Below are 20574 nucleotides of genomic sequence, written 5' to 3' on the forward strand. Positions count from 1 at the left end.
AAAAATAGTTTCAAATATAAAGATCCATCATGTCCAACTGAAAATTGTCTTCTTACTGATAAGTGAGGAAGGGCCGAAACACAAGACCTCGAGTGGAAGACTAAGTGCACTCAACAACGGTTAAACAATCCCCTTAACAAAAAGCTATCTTCTTATGTTTCATTGGTGATTGATGAATAATAGATTTATAAATGTAACAGCCAAAAAATAATAATGATTACAATGAAACGACCCCATCTTGAAAGGGTGTTTAGCAAGGCAAAAGAAAATGCCGTTACAAAACAACAAAATCATGAACAGATTGTAAAACTTGGCGATTCAAATCCTAAAAATAGCGACAATGGACCTTCACGGACTAGTCACCATTGATGCCAAGTCCAACTCTTCATCAGAATCAATCACCTCTTCAAAATTGTAAAAGGCATTCGCCTGCAATGGAAACTCCAAGTGAGTAGGACAATATTTTTAACAGAAACATTTGGCTCCAACACGAAACCAAACTTATCATCGGTTTACAGAATCATAGATCAGTAATAACAAATACCTTTGGTCTTGGAGTAATTGCTTCAAAACTATGAAATACAGGATTATCGAAATTAGGGGGTCCCAAAACAATGTAAGCCCCTTTATTTCTGTACCTCTCCTCTGTACCCTGCATGGCAGGCAAAATGATATTAAAAGACGATGCAAGAACCGATATAAACCTAGAAAATGCTAAACCTCTGTAGTTGATTTACCCAGAAATACAATGTTAATTTATACAGAATATGAAAAGTTACATAATCGTCATAATGTCAACCAAATGCAGATTGGTTTAGGTTGGAAGTCCTTCAGCACCAGGGTTTAGCTTTTAGCTACATTGGGTGTGATCAATTACTGTTGATCCACTGTGCATAAGACTAGCACTTGACTTGGTTGTCATTGTTGTTTCAATTTTTTGTTAAGCACTAATTATCGTACCTTATATGTAAATAAAAGGTCAAGAGTTTCACTCTAACAGCTTCCCACCTATTCTTAGAAAAGATAACAAAAAACATAATGATCACCTCATGATCATAATGCAAAACAACATAACAGCCTATTATGTAATTAAGGTTCTAATGTCCCATGGAAATGAAAGCAAAATCCTACAAACTTGAAGGCTTAATCCGGAGTTAAGAAAGGATCACACAACTCAATGGAGATGGAATATCTACAAACATTCAATAGCCATAAATTCTGATACACAAAAACACGTTCCACATGCTGCATGACATACACAAAAGCTCCATTTTGAACGAAATGTTTCACAGCAGAAAGTTCAATTATCAATTGGGAGCCTAAGGTTTGTGTGCAAAAAATTAAGTTATCAATTCATATTAAACAAAAAGGAACTCAAACCTCCCAACATATTGACGACTTCATTGACAAAAATAGCCAGAAGGAAAGATGCCTTCGAAGTGTAGTGTACAAGAAAAAGTGTTAACAGTTTCTTAAATTTATACAAGGAATTCGCTCAAAGGATCCTGCACAAACCTGAAATTGTGGGTAGTCTGGGGCACTAAACAAAGTGATGAGCTTTCCTGACTCCACAATGTGATCAATGGTGTACCCTTCATCCATTCCACCAAGACCTGGCCTCTTTTCCCGTGCATCAGGGCCTTCATGTGATCTGATAATCAACTGTGGTTTTAACAATATGGAATAATCCAAATTTTAGTATTGCATCTCATTTGTGATTGCTAGTTGTGCAAATACAACATACAGAAGTAAAGTAATAAGAGAGTAGAAAGAAATCATCTCATGTGTAGTGTGACAAAAACAAAATTCAATAACCCCTCTGCAGTTTAGAACCAAAACAGCTGCTAGTCATTTGTAAAGAGTACAGAAAATTGGACAGATTTTTCCTTAATTGGTAAGATTTTAACCAAAGACGAACCTCACACACCATCTACTTATTGAGCCAAGGCCAAGGTGGTTAATAACTATCAAAATAATAACAAACCCAAAGGCACCTGCATGCTAAAATCCTTCATAAGTAAGCTTTAATTGTCATACATGTAACTAGAACATATGAAAAGACCCGGTGGTAATAACTTTGTCATCAACATTGTATTAGGGTTGGAACTTGGAAATGGATCGTCCAGCCTATATTATCTTCACTAACCACCTTGGTAGTTGGTATATAGGTAGTAAACGCTACGTTAAGGATTGTTCATCCGTCAGAGTTAAATTGAATGACTTACCAAACTTGTAAATCCACATTTGAATATAAACAGTTATGGTAAATTCAAAGTCATAATTGGAAAATTAGTTATTTGCTAATTGCTATCCAATCCAACCATCACTGCACTTGGAACACTAAATAAGCAAAATTATTCAATTGTGTTGTTCCGAAAAAAGAAATGTGGTTTGTTTCTAGGTTTCAATTAGAGCACACCAGTTACAGCAGTCACATTACATTATCAATGGAATGCTATATTTTTAAATATCAACATGTAAATGTGCAAGTAAAGTATCATTCAATTGCCGAAACATTAACAATGATAAGAAATGTAAATTCCAAATCTTGATATTACCTTCAGTTGAAATTTCTTCAGAAAGTTATCAGTGCAGTCAGGACCCCAAAGTAAACCAATGCCTCTCTCTTTATTTGGAGAAAGGCCGGGAGTCATGGAAGGATCCGACCAGAGCACGTCGCCGGGAATCAAGTTGGAGCCTTCCCATGGAGGATCAAGAACTGATCTTCGCGCCTTGTTTAGTTCTTCAAAAGAGCCAATAGATAATGAACTTGGTTCAGGACTGAAAGCTATCTTACGATTCTTCTTTCCCTTTGATCTCTTGGGGGTCGCAGGCATATGGCGAAATATCCCTCCATGTGCAGTGTACACATGTTTCCCAACGATGGAAGCCAAAGGAAGACCTTCAAAGCATCCAAGACATTTCCGGTACACATGCTTGCCTCTATCACTATATTTTGTAAGCACTTCCTTCTCAAAACCATAAACAGAAGTGCAATACTTGGATTCGTGATTTCCTCTCAAGAGATAAACACTTCTTGGAAAGAACACTTTCCAAGCCAATAAAATTAAGAAACTTTCGAGACCCCAAGCACCTCTGTCAACGTAATCGCCATTGAAGACAAATAATCGATTTTCTGACGGAAATCCAGCATCGTGGAGGAGGAAAAGAAGGTCGTGCAACTGACCGTGAAGGTCTCCAACGACGACGACTGTGGATTCAGAGCCTAAGTTGTCAATGGCGACACAATTGGGCTCTTTGTGGAGGATCTTGGAGGCACAGAGGACCAAGCTATCAAAAACCTCGACGGGAAATACGTCTGGCAATTGAGTGGGCTCGATATTTCTAGAAGCCCAATCGAAAACGGACATGAGGTTTCGTATCCAGTTGAGGCTGAGCTTGCCATCGGGAGGCCAACCAATTGGGATTTCGAGCTCAGTCGATGGTGGTGATGGGTTGTCTTCAGAGTTGGTGACGATGGAAGACGATGAATCGAAGACTGGGGTTCTGCAACTTCTGCTGCTGGTGATGCAGCAGATTGGTGATCTCGGGATGTGAGAAGCGGAGAAGATGAAGATTGCGATGCAGATGATGCTGCTGCCCTTTCTGTATCAGAATTGCATGACATCTTCTTGAAGATCTCAATAATATTTTTTCTCAAACCCTAACAAATACAAATTAATATGAATTTATGAATTTATACTTACATAGATACATTCATCAGCCAAATTTAGCAGCATATGCACTCGTTGTAATTATTGCCATTTCCAGTTTTACACAACTTTTATTTTTTATGATATTTTCTTTTTGAGTGCCGCTAAAACAACCTTAAAATAAAATGAGTACACATATGATTTAAATACATCTTAATATTTAAATCAAAATATAAAATTAATTAAGTTTATCCCGTTTAACTACTAAAAATACTCTCAATACATCATAATACACTATTATAAAAACTTAAAACAGCTTTGTTTGTATATATACTCAAATCTGATTTTGTATGCATTGGTGCAAAATGATGAGGAAACTAGTGAAAACTTGTTCTGAAGGCTATTGAAGAATCGGGCATAACAGATGCTGAAGCCAAACTCAGTGATATGCTTGATCACAAGGTTTCCATTATTATTTTTAATCATATTACTTGTTTGGTGGCAGATCAATTCAAGCTCCAGATTTAAAGTTGAGAACAAGCATAAGCATGTTCATTTGGTGGCCAAGGATTGAAACACAGTGTGAAGTGGAGTAACTGGGAATCACACTGTAGTGTCGCCTTTAAATTTGCAGCGTTATTGGCCTTGGTTGGCTGGAACCTCATTCAAATTCAGAATCAAATGCATATGATATGGTTGGCTGGAACCTTTTTCTGTATGCGGAGTCACAAGTCTAGGACTCATATTTTTTCTTATGTTTGAAAAGTTTTCAGAAGAAATATCATCATTGTCATTAATTCTGCAGTTCTATATGAATCAGACAGACATTGTGATGGTTGTCTCATAGTACAAGATCCATTCTTAACTTTGATTGAATGTGGTGAGTATAGTGTACTTATTAAAATTACATTTGTTTCACAATTCAATATATTATTTTTGGTCGTTTCATATTAGAGTAAATTAGTAATTCAATAGATAATTTGATAATATGGTATACTCAGTTAATTTTATGGCTCGTTTAACAACACTCATATTTTTTCGTGTTTGGTTGTAGTGCGCAATGACGTACTGTTAGCTAATTCACAGTCAATTTGTCAAAAAATAATAATTAAATTTGACAGATAAATGCCATGTCAACATAGAAAATACCCGCGAAACGTCCAAACTTTGCTGAGTTGGTGTTGTTTTTTCTGTTTTGTGCTATTTAAACTCAAAATATTTGATCTTCTTATTTGGTATCAAGGCCTCTTTTACAATTATTTTAGGTAACTTCTCAGGCCGTAGTGGTTGGTCCTAGCCAAATTCGAGTGTCGTTTGTGCTAACATTGAGAAAATTTGTTTGGTGTGACCGTCATCACGGATGATACAAATTTTCAATCATACTATCATACCTGATCAACAACACATCAAACATATTATTTACAACGTGACGGTGTGACATACACATTCTAATTCTATCTCCCAACCTGGTCCGATTTCAATTGGGTTCGAAATATTTTTCTGGCCGAGTTGAAACCCAATAAATTTGTAGAAGCCTATAATATGACCCAACATATGATTGAATGGACAGGCCCAATTTGGCCGAGCTCAATCTTTTCTCTTTTAATATTTTGTTTTTGGGTCAGATTTATCTTTCAAGATTAAATTAAACTTGATAGGTACTTAAACTTGAAATTCTAAGTTCTTCAAATAAATTAAACTAAACGACTTTGGTGATGTAACATAAGTTTAAATATACGATATTAAGTTTTCAATTCAATGTCACATAAACAATTGTGATCAAATGAATCACATGTACTTGTTATATTAATATATTTTTTATTTTTAAAGAATAGTAAACGGGAATGGAAGAGAAGAATTTGGCAACTTGATTGACTGGGAGTTTCTCTCAATTTAAATTTGTGTGATATATGATGAGCCATTTGGAGCTTGTTGTCGCACGCCACGTCAGTCTTGATTATTATTTTAACAATATTTTTTCTTCTTCTAATCTTCTAAATCTAAATGGGGTTAACGCAACATATTTTTCGATGCCATCAGCCACCTTTACAAACTTGAGAAGTTCCAACGTTCCTGGAGAGCCACGACAAGCCTCTACCAGTCTCAAAGTCTTCACCAAATTTCAACCAGTTTACATTAGCAGCATATTCATAATGTGGTTGATGTTAAATTACGTGTAAAATAGGTGTTTTAAACAAATGAATAACTTGTCATATGTTCACTTATTTGGAATGAGAGAAATCGGTAATATAGAGACAGAATCGAAATTAGATAAACTACTCTCTTAATCAATTTAATTCATAATTTTTCTGATATTAATTTACAGTTTTATGTATTTTATCTCCAACACATACCATAAGATAAGATGATGCATATATTAATGGTGTGAAAAAGCCTACAACAATTGACATTCCAATTTCCGTAGGAACTGGTTTCCAAATTTCCAACGGCTCCTTTTCATGATTAAAAATAGTGCCTTGACTTCCCACATGCAAACGCAAAACTATACCTCTTGATTCTTGACCACCTAAAGGACGTACCCTACTTTCCATTACCTAGAAATTAAAGGCTGCATATGCATATGCTGAAAACTTTGAGAAGGTTGACAACCAACAAGGAAAATGTGATTAATTTTGTCCCCAATTTTGAGATCATATTAAAATTTTGGAAAGAAAAAGTTAAAATATAATGTTGATAGATATCCTTTGGTCTTTTTATGCTACAACTTTAGATCTAGTATTTCAACAAAGTAGCTTGTGACATAAAATTATTATTATTTATCGAAAAACTCTAATGAAAAGTTAACCACTCTACCAAAAAAAGACATTTCGGAAGTCAAACTTGGTTAGAAACTTAGACCACCATATTAGATTAGCAATTTGCAAGGGGTTTGTCCCCACAAATCACTCATGGAAATCAAACTTTGTCTAATAATTTGGCTACTTTAGTCACCTAATTTGAAAAGGGGACACTTGGGTTTCCTCTTTCTTTTGTCCCCTATGGACCTCCATTACCAATTATTCAAAACTTAGCTTTCTCTGTATGCACATAAACAAATGTATAATCCAAGTCACATCTACATTGTAAAACCTACACTCTCTCTCTCTCTCTCTCTCTCTCTCTCTCTCTCTCTCTCTCTCACATGCATACACATATTTAAGATTCCACAGTCCACCCAATTGACAGTCCCTTCCAAAAGTCCAAAACACTCCAAAGACCACAAATTTCTAAGCCCCTTCCCTCCAAGCTTAGCCTTCTTAATCATTGCCTCACCATCCAAAAAGTCATTCTTCAGCCTTATTTATATCCCCACACCACAACATAATTTGCATTATTTGTGCCCTTTGGCCCCTTCAGGCTGCTTTAGTAGGATATTTTGTTGTTCATTTGTTTCTGCAGAGCTGCCAACCAAAAACCCAAGAAAATTGAATGACCAACCACATGGGCCACATGAACTACAACAGAGTTGGAAATGGCAGAGGAAGCAGAGGTTTCAGGCTAAACACAAGAAGATTTTCAGTCTCGAGGCTCCTACGTGCCCGGTTCGTGTGCTTGTTCAGGTTCTTGAGATGTTCATATGGGCAAGCTCTGCAGTCTCTAAAGAAAGGCATGAGCAGAAGTAGCAGGCCAAGTGCTGGCTCTGGCCCTAGCAATATCAAGAGGAACAACAGCAGCTCAAGAAGGATTTTGGTCACAGAAACACACCAAAACAAGGCACGGTCACAACCAGCTGATTGCTGCAGGTTGAGATCATTTGCACGGTCCAACTCCTTTTATGCAGAAGCCATTGCTGATTGCTTGGAGTTCATCAAAAGGTCTTCTATTTCTCTTGACCAAAACCCAGTCAACCAAAGATAGAGTACTTCTAGTTCCTGTCTTCTATTTTCTGTTTGTGTCTTGCAACAAATATATATGTTTTTGTGTATATTATTTGTTTGTACTGGAAAATTGCTCTGTTCCTCTCTGTCTCTCTGTACGTCTCTGATCATGATCAGGAGTTTTGGTTTTGGAGGTGACATGAAATTTGTGTAAAAATATTGATGAATTATATGAGAATTGGTAGAGTGAGTTTGTCTTTAATCTTTCTTTTTTCATATATATTTTCAAGTTATTAGTATGAATTAAAAATAGATAGTGAGATTCTGCGGTGGGTGATGTGGGGTGGCAATCTTTTGAGAAGGTTCGTAGTAGGTTTGTTTGCAGGTTGAATTAGTTTCTATTTACCACCTAACCTGTTTTCTATTATTTTATTTGATGGAAGGAGAGATAAAAACAAAGGGGAAAAGGAAATTTCTTTGTTGAAATTAAGAAGAGAAAAAGCCATCACATTCATATTTCGAACTTTAAGAAAGTTGAGTGGTTCATATTTCAAAAAGGGTACCCACCATCTGGTTATTTAATCGAGGATTAAAGCAAAAGTCTATTATTAACACTAATGATGTTGATGCAGCCCACTAATTGCTCACCTTTATTGGTTAATGGTCTAATCCATATGGAACATTAAAAAAGAAACAAGGAAAAAAAGGGTTTTGGGTTATTCTTTTAAATTGAATTTTAGGGTCGTGGTTTCAAAACCTAATGTGGCCCCTTCTAAATTTGAAGTTTAGCCTCAAGGCCCAAGCAACATAAATGTAAGGATGGTGACTAACAAAGCCCAGTCCCTTTCTTTCTTTTTGTTTTTGTTTTCCAAATAAGAAATAGAAGTGCATTGGAGTAAGTTGCAAGTTGTATGCTTACAATACCAAATACTAATAAAATTGGAGAAAAAACTGCATAGTTACCACCAGTTGTTCACTCGTGAGCTGACTACAACCTGTGATGTAAGTGAATTTAACAATGCATCAATAACTTATAAAATTGAACCTAGTCGGTTAAAGGGTCCTTATAAAGAAATCGGCCCTAAAATTTCTATACCCACTTTTGGCATTTGGCGTTTTGGTCAAGTTGGGTTTAAATAGCAAAGCAAGGCACAAGGTTATTTACTCTGTTCACAAGATAGTGAAGTCTTGTTTACCAAGCAAATTTTTATGCGCACACACCTCCCTATAAATAATCAAAGATTGAATAGTAACGTTTTTTTTTTTTGAGACATATTGGTGTTATAGCAGAATGCGCGCTTAGGCAAGAAGAAAAAACGCGTTTGGATACGAACTTGGCCGCGACCGCTGACTAGTAAATTTGTTTGACCAGTTCTTTGGTTGTGGCGTTCTGCTCCGTTTGGGCCTTGGGGCATAAACTTTGTATTCGTTTAAAAAAATGAAATTTTACCCAAACCCAAACAAGGTGCTGAGTCTGCTGAGAAGAGCTCGCAGCGCAGTTGGGGTAGCAGCAGCAGCTTCGTTTTCGTCATTGCCTTCGTCTTCGTCATTCCCTTCGTCTTCGGCCTACACGTCAGCGCCCAAACTAGCGTCAGCCATGGGCGACCTGCAAACCCTAAAGACCAAGCTCTGCATCATCGGCAGCGGCCCGGCGGCGCACACGGCGGCCATTTATGCCGCTCGAGCGGAGCTGAAGCCGATCCTATTCGAGGGCTGGATGGCCAACGATATCGCCCCCGGAGGCCAGCTCACCACCACCACCGACGTCGAGAACTTCCCGGGCTTCCCCGACGGAATTATGGGCGGCGAGCTCATGGACCGCTGCCGGAACCAGTCTCTCCGTTTCGGCACTGAGATCTTCACCGAAACGGTCAACAAAGTCGACTTCTCCAGCACCCCCTTCAAGGTCTTCACCGATTCAAAGACCGTGCTCGCCGACTCCGTTGTTGTGGCAACTGGCGCCGTCGCCAAGCGCCTCGTATTTCCCGGCTCCGGCGAAGGCGAGGGCGGCTTCTGGAACCGCGGTATTTCGGCCTGCGCTGTTTGCGACGGGGCCGCCCCGATATTTCGGAACAAGCCGCTGGCGGTGATCGGAGGAGGTGATTCGGCCATGGAGGAGGCTAATTTTCTCACCAAGTACGGGTCAGAAGTGCACATAATTCACCGGAGGGACGCATTTCGGGCTTCGAAGATTATGCAGAATCGGGCCCTGAGCAACCCGAAAATCAGAGTTGTGTGGAACTCGGAGGTGGTGGAGGCCTATGGGGGAGAGAAGGGGGCTCTGGGAGGGCTGAAGGTGAAGAATTTGGTGACTGGGGAGGTTTCGGATTTGAAGGTTTCAGGTCTCTTCTTTGCAATAGGGCACGAACCGGCGACTAAGTTTTTGGGTGGGCAATTGGAGCTTCATCCTGATGGGTATGTTGCAACGAAGCCAGGCACTACGCAGACCAGTGTAAGAGGAGTTTTTGCTGCAGGTGATGTTCAGGACAAGAAGTATAGGCAGGCTATCACTGCCGCTGGAACTGGTAACTCTTCTTAATCCATAGCCTTCCTTGAGCTTTAAATGAGTCTTCTTTCTAAGTTCTAACTAAAAAATTGATGTCTTCTTTGAAATGCCAATTTGAAGTAGCTTCATAAATGTATACTCTTCTAACATGATCTGCATATATGTTAATTGCATTTCAATTATGAAGTCTACTTATTGAGTTGCATACTAAGCTCAAAATGTGAATAGGCATACATTCACTATTTTTTAGGGAAATGCTCACTTAGTGTTGATACATGTTATGATATATATTACCAAATTGTCGTACACATTCAAACAAGCATTTCACTTGATAGGTCAAATTGACAGCCTTCTTGCGAAGGCTGTTTGGTAAGAAAACGTTTCCTTTCCCGTACATTTGGGGGGCACTTCATTCCACCCCTTCCATGATGATATTGGAGACTTTTTGGTGAATGTTGCTTTTATATATATATTGGCAACATCATGTGGACAGATTTTCACTAAGTTTCTTCCTCAATTGCCCACTGACATGTAGTGTATAAAAGCTGTTTTGTTTCTGGTTTTAGAGGTTACTGATGGACTTTGTTTTGTTTGAGAGTTTGATCAGCTGCGTTTCTGTTCCATTTAACTGTTATTTGTTTATTCATCTTTCCTTCACATGCTTAATGCTACCACAATACCTTAACTCTTTGCTCTGGGGCCTGAGCTCTGCTATTCATAGCCAACTCTTGGCGGCTGAATAGTGAATAGCAAAATAGTAGTATGGGATCTGCAGATAGGTTTAATTCGAATTTTTACTGAAGCCACTCTCTACCCTTCTTGAATGCAGAGGACTTGATGCCACCCTGACCATTATTGAGTCGCCTTATATATGACATTAAGCTTGAGTTTGAGCTAGTCTTAGGTGCACTAGGTCAAGTTAGCCTCAAGGTTGTTTTGAATACTGGATAACCTGAGCTTGGGCATGTGTGTACAATTGTGGCGCAAGCTTTGCCTCCAATCTTAGTTCATCAAGCTGTTTACAACACAAGATGAATTCCTAAAGTTACTCATGAATAGATACCTACCTGCTACATGTTCTCTGGTTTATTTGATTCTACCTTAACTATATTGTTGATGACTTTGATTGTCACCGTTATTAATCTCATCAAGAAAATTTCAGGTTAAGATGTTACTTTGCTCTCTAATACATGATTTCTTTCATTCTATAATGACGCAGGATGCATGGCGGCCTTGGAAGCAGAACATTACTTGCAAGAGATTGGATCTCAGGAGGGTAAGAGGGATTGACTACCTCGGATTGGTGAGGGATCTAAGAGCTGCTCGGTTAGAAGCAAATTTTAGTGAACGATGCATGATAAAGAAAGCTGTATTTGGACCCATTAAATATCATTCTTCAACTATTTTTACTTATTTTACAGTCCCTATTGTAGGATTTATTCATAATACGCAGATGACCATGTTTCATGGCATGGCATCTGCAACCCAATGATATGCTAATTTGAATTGAATGGCTTGAAAATTTGAATATTTTGTTACCTGTGTGTTTTTTTTTTTTTGGCTAAAAATATTTCGTTATTTGCATCCAAAAATTTTCATATTTTTATGGATTTCAATATTGGAATTGCCTGGCAGTCATGTATGCATGCAGCGACCCTCATTTTCTTTCTCCCATGGCGCATGCCAAGTCCAAAGCGGAGCATGTGTATTTCACTTACTAAAGTTAGAATTCAGATTGTGAGATTCTTTTTTTTTTTTTTAACGGTATCGTGATGGTGATCAAATTAGAAGTTGAAATAAGTTTAACAAGCGGAGTTGCGAACGATTTTGCAATACCGCTATAGAGATAAAAACAATTAAACAGAATTAATAATACGGGTCTTTGTAACCCCTATTGAGTCATCCAACAACAGTGGCCCAAGCCAAGTTGGATTTTCTTCAAGAAACCAGCACCCCAATTCAATGTCGTGGCTCCAAGCAGCTACTCTGTCAGCTACAGCGTTCTTCTCTCTATAGATGTGGTAAGAATACTTCTTGGAATTTGGCTCAGAAGTCTCTTGCAGCTGCTAACCAAACCAGCCATAGGATGACAAATATTCAGTTCATTACTCAGGATAAGATTAACGGCATTCACAGAATCCATTTCAACAACAATATCCATTATTCTTCTTTTAATAGCTAAATTTAGACCAAAAAATAAACCCCACAGCTCAACTTCAAGGATTTGCCCTTTCCCCGGTTGACAGTGAAACCACCAATCAAGTTACCCAGGTGATCTCTAATAACTCCTCCAGCTCCAATGGACTCCGAACTTCTCATGAGGGATCCATCCACATTTAGCTTTAACACACCATTCTCAAGGGGGGGTCCAGGTCAAACTAACCTAGATTTTATCACCTCCCAATTGATTATTAGTAGAGGCCTTGATCCACTCCTTGGTAGCGGACGGAATCAGCTCACTAGGATTAAAATGCAAATCATCCTTATTTTTGAAAATAAAATCATTTCTCCATTTCCAGAGGTGCCAGCAGATGACACCAAACAGAGTTTTCCAAGGGATCTGCAAGAACTTATTCTTAGAGCAAAAGTTGCTGAGCAGCCAGGGGTGTAGCTCAGCGTGGAAAAAAGGGACATCCTGGTTAGTGTTCAGAAAAAGGTTCCACACCCTTTTAGCTCTAGTGCAGTCCCTAAGAATATGTAAGGTAGATTTTTTATGCCAATCACAAATGCAACAAGCAGGGTCACTTATGAAAAGCCTACGGGCACACTGCTCGTTGGACATGATTTTTCCTTGATACGCCAGCCAGAAGAAGTAAAGAATCTTCGGGGGTAATTTGAGTTTCCAAATGACTTTTCACCATGGGTTCAGTCACTCCATCCCTGAAAAGAGCAAGTTATAAGCAAACTTGACAGAAAAGGGAACATTAGAAGTAATTTGCCAAATTTGACAATCCTGCAGAGTACCCCCGAAGTCAGCAGGGCAACCAATAATTTTCTGCACCCACTCTTCGGGGAGCACGCTTCTCATCTTTTCAATATCCCACCAACCATTCGTAAAAAATTCAGAGACTATAGTGTCCAGTATAAATTACTTTAACAAGGACAAATAGCATCCAAGCCGTCTTAGCTCAGCTGGTAGAGCGCGTGGCTTTTAACCACGTGGTCGTGGGTTCGATTCCCACAGACGGCGTAAGAACAAATTTAGTTTGGGCTTTTAAACTTTAAACAAACAAAAGCAACCCGTTTTGCTGCCTCACTTTTTTGCTCTGTCTATTAAGTGAGTGCATCCAGTTTGCCTTTCAAAGTTGTATCCATGCATCCAATGCATATATATTTAGACATTGTTACAAGTTACAATGACACTTCAATTCTGCATAAGCTAGCTAGTCTTGAAGATGTACTAAAATTATTGGTTTCCTTGCCTAATTCTTGTGAGAATTAATCAAGTTAGAAAGCATGTTGTTATAAAGGGCACCGAATATCAAGATTACAAATTGCAATTACAAGTAAAGGCCAGCCATATCTTTTCAAGCTTCCATGTAAATTGCAGGCACACACAACCTGCAAGCTAATGAAGAACGCTACAAAGGGAAAATGACGAAAAATCCCTTTCGGAATTATTTAATTTAACCCTAAAAGTTAACACAAGCTAGAAAATAGATTAACAGACAAATCAAAGATTACAGACAAATCAAAGATTACAGCCAAACTAAGAGCCAAGACCTCTTGGTCAGTAGAAGTGGCAGCATGAAGACAAACACAAAAGAAGATAAAAGAGCAGAAGTTGCTCTCATAAACCCCTCCCCAACAATTCATAATTGCAGGCATTTTAAAGACAATCTTTTGTAAACCACTAACCACTGAGGCCTAATTTTCCTTTCGTTTTTATTCCTTACCCACGTGACATCAGGAACCCACCATGTTCTTCCTCCAACCCCACCAACCAACAGTGTCCCTTGGTGAGCTTATTTAATTTTGCTTGTTTTTTCCCTCAATTTCCTTTTTAGTAGGCCCCTGTGGTCACGATTCAATGGGGTTGGTTTAGTCTATTCGGTGGAGGCAAGGTGTATGACATCCTTGCTAGATCTGTTGTATTTCATGTGGCTGGTCATAAGCTGGTCAGTATCAATGGCTGCCAGAAGAGAAACCTCCCCTGCCAGGACAGCACCAGCCACGATTCTGGCCAATTGCCTTGCGTTTGCACCGGGGGACTCTTTGTTAGCACCCTTCACACCCAATAGGTTCAAGCAGGCTGACTGAGATGCAAGTTGTGTTCCTCCTCCAATTGTCCCCACCTGAAAAGTTCAAATTTTGCAAATTGAGATTAGCTGTCCATTTAATTGAACATCTCAAAGAGAGCCAGAGCCGCATCATTCTAACCATCAATGTTTTGCTCCCCAAAAGAACAAACAACAAAATTTTCATTAGATATTATTCGGTATACCACCAATGGGCCTGCCCTTTGCTGTCCACATTCCAGCTACTATGTCTATTACTAACCCTTCAAACCTGTGAAGAGCCATTCCTGAAAGAATTTGGCTTTGGATTTGACATTCAAACTCCTTAGAATTTAGAATGAGTTATAAATTCACCCAAAAGAAGCAGTAATTTGTTGTAATGTACCTCAATGCAAGGCATGCTGACAGCAATATAAATAGCCTTGCCATTCTTCACAGATTCAATCTGGGTGATGCAGTGAGAGCTCTCCACATTCTGAGCAGGATCCTGGCCAGTGGCTATGAAGAGTGCAGAAACAATGTTGCTGGCGTGGGCATTGAACCCACCAACAGTACCAGCCATAGCAGACCCAATTAAGTTTTTATTCACATTAAGCCCCGCAAGGGAATCCATATTGGTTTTCAGTACTTTCCTCACCACTTCTTCCTTGATAATTGCCTCGCATACTACTGATTTTCCTCGCCCTTGAATCCAATTTACCGCCGCTGCTTTCTTGTCTGAGCAGAAGTTTCCTGTGCAATCCAAACAAGCTCATAAATAACAAACACCACTAATTAATCATAGAAAAATGCCACTGAAATATTAAATTCTATGATAACAATGCCACTGAATTGTTCTCTCAGAATCGAAGTCCAAAGGGAAACAAACATTAAAACATCATTACAATGTTTGGACGCCGTTGTATATACGCAACTTATTTTCCCTCACAACATGCAACAAGCATGAAAGATCCATTTCACAACAGTACAACTCACAAATATATTATTAGAAACGGAAATGGAGAAAAGACTTACCAGAGATGCCTATAACCTCCATGTCAGGGAAGTCATTTTGAAGGTATTCTAAAACATATTGAACGCCCTTGGAGATCATGTTCATCCCCATGGCATCTCCAGTGCTGCAAGCAAACCTAATGTATAGGTTCCTGCCTGCTATTTGGCATTGAATCTTTAGAAGCTTTGCAAATCTACTAGACCTGAGCAGTGAACCTCCCATTTATCACATATACAACTTATCAATATTTTACATGAAACTACGCAGATTGGGTAAACAACAGAAGAAGAAGAAAAAACAGAATAATTCAAAACAAATAAACCCATCAACATCTTAAAGTTGTGACAAAATCTTCATTAAATTGGTTGATATAGGTCCTCTTTTTGTTCCTCAATTATACAAAATTACAATCCATGCTACAATAAAAAGGTTTTGGCTTGAAAATCTAGGGTTTCTTCTAAAAAATTAAAATCAAACAGAGAAAATTAACCTGTTGAAAACGGCAGCAAGAGTATCGAAGTTGAGAGGGTCCTCGACAAATAACATGAGCTCTGCAGCCCTAACGGCAGAGCCAAACCTAACAATTGGAGCTCTGGTCATGGCGTCTTTGTGGAGGACGCTGATGGCCCCACCGGAGGCGTAGATGGCCTTGAGGCCCCTATTGATGCTGGCCACCAAGGTACCCTCCGTCGTCGCCAAAGGCACCATGTACTTTTTTCCGTCCAGCAACAGAGGCCCGGCCACTCCCACCGGAATCTGCACATACCCCACCGGATTCTCACAGCACTGTCCCAGTATCGACTCATAGTCAAGCCCATCCAACGGTAGACCCTCCAGCGAACGGCCCATCGTCCGCTCCAAGGCCTCGCGTCGGATCCCCGCCGCTCTCCGGCAGTCCCCTAGTTTCGCCTCTAGCTCGTACGACGCCGTCGTTCCGGACAACACCGATTGGACGATCTCCTCGTCTTCCTTAAAGAGGAGCGTCTCGTCCTTTTTCGGTCCTGGTGGCGGCAGTGGGGTTGGTTCGAGGCCGACTACGTCGTTCCAGTCGTCGTCTTGCGGGGTTCGGGGAGCGACGACGGACTGGACGAAGTCAATGCCGAAGAAGCCGAGGAGGTAGATGACGGAGGCGAAGAGGGAGAAGATGGCGGCGATCTCCGAGAGCGTCACCACATGGAGCGGAGTGGACGTGCGGATCTTCTCACGCCACCTGGTGAGGAGGAAGTAGGCGACTGTGAAGAAGAGAGTGACGAAGAGGCCATTGGTGAGGTAAAGCGGCAGAGGAAGAGCGTCGGAGGCCTTAGGGTATGAACTGGGGTCGGCGGTTTGATTAGGGCGGCGGCGGTGGTTGAGGGGTTTCGGGTTGGGTGGTCGCCGGCGAAGGTCCATGTATTTGGGTGCCGTTAGAGAAAAATGGGGGAGACTGAGAAAATTGAAATTCTGAAGTGAATATAAAATTGAAGACCAGAGTGAGGTGTCCTTTTTGTATATATATTTTAATGGACCCGAATTAAACGAAAACGCGGGGTTTTAAGGAAAGAAAATCGCGGGAGTGAGTTTCGGGTCCCACTTAAATGGTATCACAACTCTCCACTGCACTACTGTTTTTGGTATTTTCAGTTACATTACGATAATGCCTAAAAGAAAATAAAGACTAAACAAGTTACTTATCTTGTCTACGCAACTCACAATTCATTCATTTAGCTTCTAAAGTGACATAGTTAAGGTGGAATTCAACTTTAATTACAAGGCAACATTCAATTCTAATGAAAAATTCGAAATCTTAAGAAGTGGAATTTTAGATAGCAAAAGGAGACGGCTAAAACTTGTGCTATATATCAGCAGTACCAAATCTTGTTATTATTTCTTATCTCAAAGAATCAATCGCTGAAATTGAGATGAAGGGAATCCTGGGTATTTTCTGCTTTCAAATAAAATATTTTGATACAATAACATGTGGAAGAAACTTTTTAATCAGACCCATCGATCTTCTATCAAATTTGATTCCACATCGTTCAATTAATTCGACAAAAGGTAAGTCTTGTTGCTTTGTTAACTATATGACATCAAATGTGATATTTGTTTGTGTTTTCTGTTTAGGTCAATAATACAATTTTGTGTTAATAATATTGTTTCCATCATGACGAGCCTTTGAGTACAATTTATATCTAATCTCGACTTTTGAATTGCATCTAATAGACTATCAACATATTTAATGAATGTAATTTAACGACTTATGAATTCAATACTTGGTATTCAAACTTATTAAAATTATTTGTTTCATTAGCAGGATTGGAGGAGACGAATGCTAAGAGAAACGAGAAGTCAACCTTAATAGAATTACCCAAGGAGATCATCTTCGACATCCTTATGAGACTGACGACAAAATCACTTTTTGACATCATTTGGAACAAAATGGAGGCGGCCAGACCCACCCAAGAAACCTAGGCGCCGCCTAGACCCACCAGAGCCGCCTGGACCCACCCAGGCCGCCTAGGAGCCGTCTAGATCCCACCAAGCCGCCTAGGAGCCGCCTAGATCCGCCTAGGCCGCCTAACTCCCTTATAGCATCAGAGTTATTATCTTAGTGGAGATTTCAATAGCTGAATGACATTTGATGGTTTTTGTAGAGAGAGTCCAATCCAATTCAATCAACAGAGCATCAAAAAGAAAAGAAAAAAAATCAAAGCTTGAGTTTAGAGGGAGAGAGAGAGAGGCTCAAGACCGAGTCTTTGAAGCTTGGAAGCGCTTATGGAGAAGTGAAATGGCTGTGATTGCGAGTGCAAGCTTCACATTCATTTTGGAATATATTTAGGGAGTTTCACTAAAACACCTAAAATAGGGGCTGAAATTATAAAAAAATCCAACACCCAAAACACTTTATAAACACACCCAAAACTCATCATTACACACACTCAAAACCCATTTATAAACACACCCAAAAAATATACAATTATTGATTTTGGGGTTGATTTTGGGTGTGTTTCTATGTTTAAATAGTGTTTGGGTTTTTTTATAAATAAATGTCTAGAATTGAGTTTATTTATAAATTTGTAATATATTTAATGAGTATAGCCGTTCGGCTATACGAATACATTCAAAGCGTATAGCCGCCCGGCTATAACTTCAAAATACTTAAATAATATGGCTATATTCCAATAATATAGCCGGACGGCTATACCTTCAAAATAATATATTCAGATAGTATAGCCGTTCGGCTATATTGAACTTGCATTCTCCCCCTACGCTTTTGTGGGCTTCGGGATGGAATGGTTGGTTGTATACCGAGGCAGTGCTAATGGAAGACAGAAGTCAGACAAGGCGATGACTATTGACTCACCATATCTTGATGGTTAATTTTCACTCATTTATATGACCCTTTTGTATATGCAACCTTTCTTTTTTCTTTTTATTATAAACGTTAAACAAGAAGATTATAGGTGGTGATGGACAAAGGGAACCCATACATGACCTTTTGTTATCGTTCACATCAAAACTTCATTTGTATGTTACCTCAAGATGAATTTCCTTTTTTTATTCTTATTTTTAGAAATTTGGCAACAGAACTTCTTAACAATCATGAGTTACTTTTGAAGTTTTACATGTACAGATTCAAGCCTTCAAAGTGAGGGACTTGAGAAGGAGTCCATTTTCAGTGATTTTGTCTCCCACATGTTCTCTCTCAAAATTTGAAGTGGTTCAAGTGGACGGTTGAGCAATTTGAGCACCTAAACAATCTTGGAAATTGCGAATTTCGAGTGATGCAATTAGGAAAGGACGGAGAATACAGCTTAGCAATCCATCATAGTGAGGAAGAACTAGTAGAATGGGATCTCTCCCCTGAAATGATAGCTGACCAAAAGTGGCGAGCCCATGCCAACGGGTTGATTGGAATGAGCGTTGCCCCTGGTACCTTGATGCTTTTTTCGACCGTCTAGCTGACTTGGAAGACAGCTGAGAAAGTGAAGACATTTGGCATGAAACTGATGAAAAGATACAGCAATCAAATTGATTGTGCGAGTCATGAAACCAAACTGATTCTTAACATAGGCTCCTCAGCAATTGGGTTGGGAATTCTTTTGATTTAATATGTAGTTAATTGTTGTGTGTTCATAGTATCTCTTGAATGCTGGAAATAGAAATTAGCAATATCAATTGGAGTTCAGAATTTTACTGATTCTTTGTTGGGAGGATTCGATGGGTTGTGCTGCTCTTATTCATTGTGTAATTTGGATTTGTTGAAAGAATGAAATTTGCATGCTAGACTGATTTTGGACAGGAGATGGATGTGAATGCTTGGCAAACAGGGCTTTCCGAAATAGGCATCAACTGACATTTTAGGTTGTAGGCAGAGCGCTGGTAAAGTATCATTGCTCCATGCATCTACCTTTTCCTTTCGAATGAATGGTGCGTCCAGGAGCAAGCTCTTCATGTGAAACTAGCAAATCTTTCTGGTAAGTCAAGTTGAAAGAATCTAAAAGCCTTGTACGAGGAAAGAAAGCAAAAAAGAAGAAACTTCCAATCTTCTTTCAGTCTAGAATTAATGACTATCCCAAAATCATGAAAGAAACTTTCAAGGATATGTATGCGGATATATCTGCAGCTTATCTCGTGGAGTAAAAGAAAGAAGATAAATATTTCATCATTCAGTTGTGCAAGGATGAAGTACAGCAAATGATGAAGATTTCTCTACATCATCCCTTAAGAAACTGATACGAAAGGCTTGAATTACACTATTTTACCATAACAACTTGGTTTTGAAGCAGAGTATGTGAAGCCCCTTATATTGACGTCTCCTGGCAAGGACTTAGCATTTCCATATACAGTTTTTTAGGCTTAATACTACATAATATATCACTCAACACTCAGAAATTTAAATATGTGACACAGATGACCAACTAGAACATCTGAAAGCTTTGGTTTGATTTGAGATCACATTCAATGCATTCATTCCTATGTTTTCTTGTTACCCCAAATGATGAAAATTTGGAGCTGCAAGATGATCGGACAGTAGCCCATGAGACATCACTACCACTTTTCGACTTGTAAAAAGAAGTATAAGACGAAGATGATTGGAAGTTCTTCTTGTGAATTAGCCATTTTGACTAACCATTATTTTCCCCTTACAGAACACAACAAAATAACCACAATCATGATCGAATCCCATCACTCATTGTCACTGCTTAACTATACAATCAACATATTAATACCAAATGAAGAAGAAGAGGAGGGGGACTTAGATATTATAAGAAAAACAAATAAAGGATAACAAAAGCTCCCCTAACTCTATTATCAAATGCCAAGTTCTAAAGATTAGTATATGTATGCCAACATCAACACAATTGAAGAAACCAATATCTCCATT

General features: G+C 39.1%; 3 protein-coding genes and 1 non-coding gene across 4 annotated transcripts; 2 read left to right on the forward strand and 2 right to left on the reverse strand.

The window, feature by feature from the left end:
- Nucleotides 1-152: 152 nt before the first annotated feature.
- PP7 (serine/threonine phosphatase 7) lies at nucleotides 153-3713 on the reverse strand. Its single transcript, XM_089043155.1, has 5 exons — nucleotides 3564-3713; nucleotides 2559-3522; nucleotides 1516-1662; nucleotides 545-652; nucleotides 153-429 (listed from the first exon to the last, which is right to left on the reverse strand). Exons 1-5 carry the CDS (start codon nucleotides 3626-3628, stop codon nucleotides 349-351), a joined length of 1365 nt encoding a protein of 454 aa, XP_088899281.1. The 5' UTR covers nucleotides 3629-3713; the 3' UTR covers nucleotides 153-348.
- Nucleotides 3714-8738: 5025 nt separating this feature from the next.
- On the forward strand, nucleotides 8739-11515 carry LOC103340476 (thioredoxin reductase NTRB-like). The gene is made up of 2 exons (XM_008243894.3): nucleotides 8739-9996; nucleotides 11197-11515. The coding sequence occupies exons 1-2, from the start codon at nucleotides 8910-8912 to the stop codon at nucleotides 11265-11267; spliced, it is 1158 nt and encodes a 385-aa protein (XP_008242116.2). The 5' UTR covers nucleotides 8739-8909; the 3' UTR covers nucleotides 11268-11515.
- A 1579-nt stretch (nucleotides 11516-13094) lies between these two features.
- TRNAK-UUU (transfer RNA lysine (anticodon UUU)) lies at nucleotides 13095-13167 on the forward strand. Its single transcript has one exon. It is a non-coding gene; the product is annotated as a tRNA-Lys (tRNA).
- A 405-nt stretch (nucleotides 13168-13572) lies between these two features.
- On the reverse strand, nucleotides 13573-16716 carry LOC103340524 (3-hydroxy-3-methylglutaryl coenzyme A reductase 1-like). Its single transcript, XM_008243943.2, has 4 exons — nucleotides 15700-16716; nucleotides 15230-15411; nucleotides 14601-14947; nucleotides 13573-14272 (listed from the first exon to the last, which is right to left on the reverse strand). The coding sequence occupies exons 1-4, from the start codon at nucleotides 16596-16598 to the stop codon at nucleotides 14024-14026; spliced, it is 1677 nt and encodes a 558-aa protein (XP_008242165.2). The 5' UTR covers nucleotides 16599-16716; the 3' UTR covers nucleotides 13573-14023.
- Between the last annotated feature and the right edge of the window lie 3858 nt (nucleotides 16717-20574).

This window comes from Prunus mume, linkage group LG8 (genome assembly GCF_029339155.1).
Source record: "Prunus mume cultivar Tortuosa linkage group LG8, ASM2933915v1, whole genome shotgun sequence".
Taxonomy (NCBI): Eukaryota; Viridiplantae; Streptophyta; class Magnoliopsida; order Rosales; family Rosaceae; genus Prunus; species Prunus mume.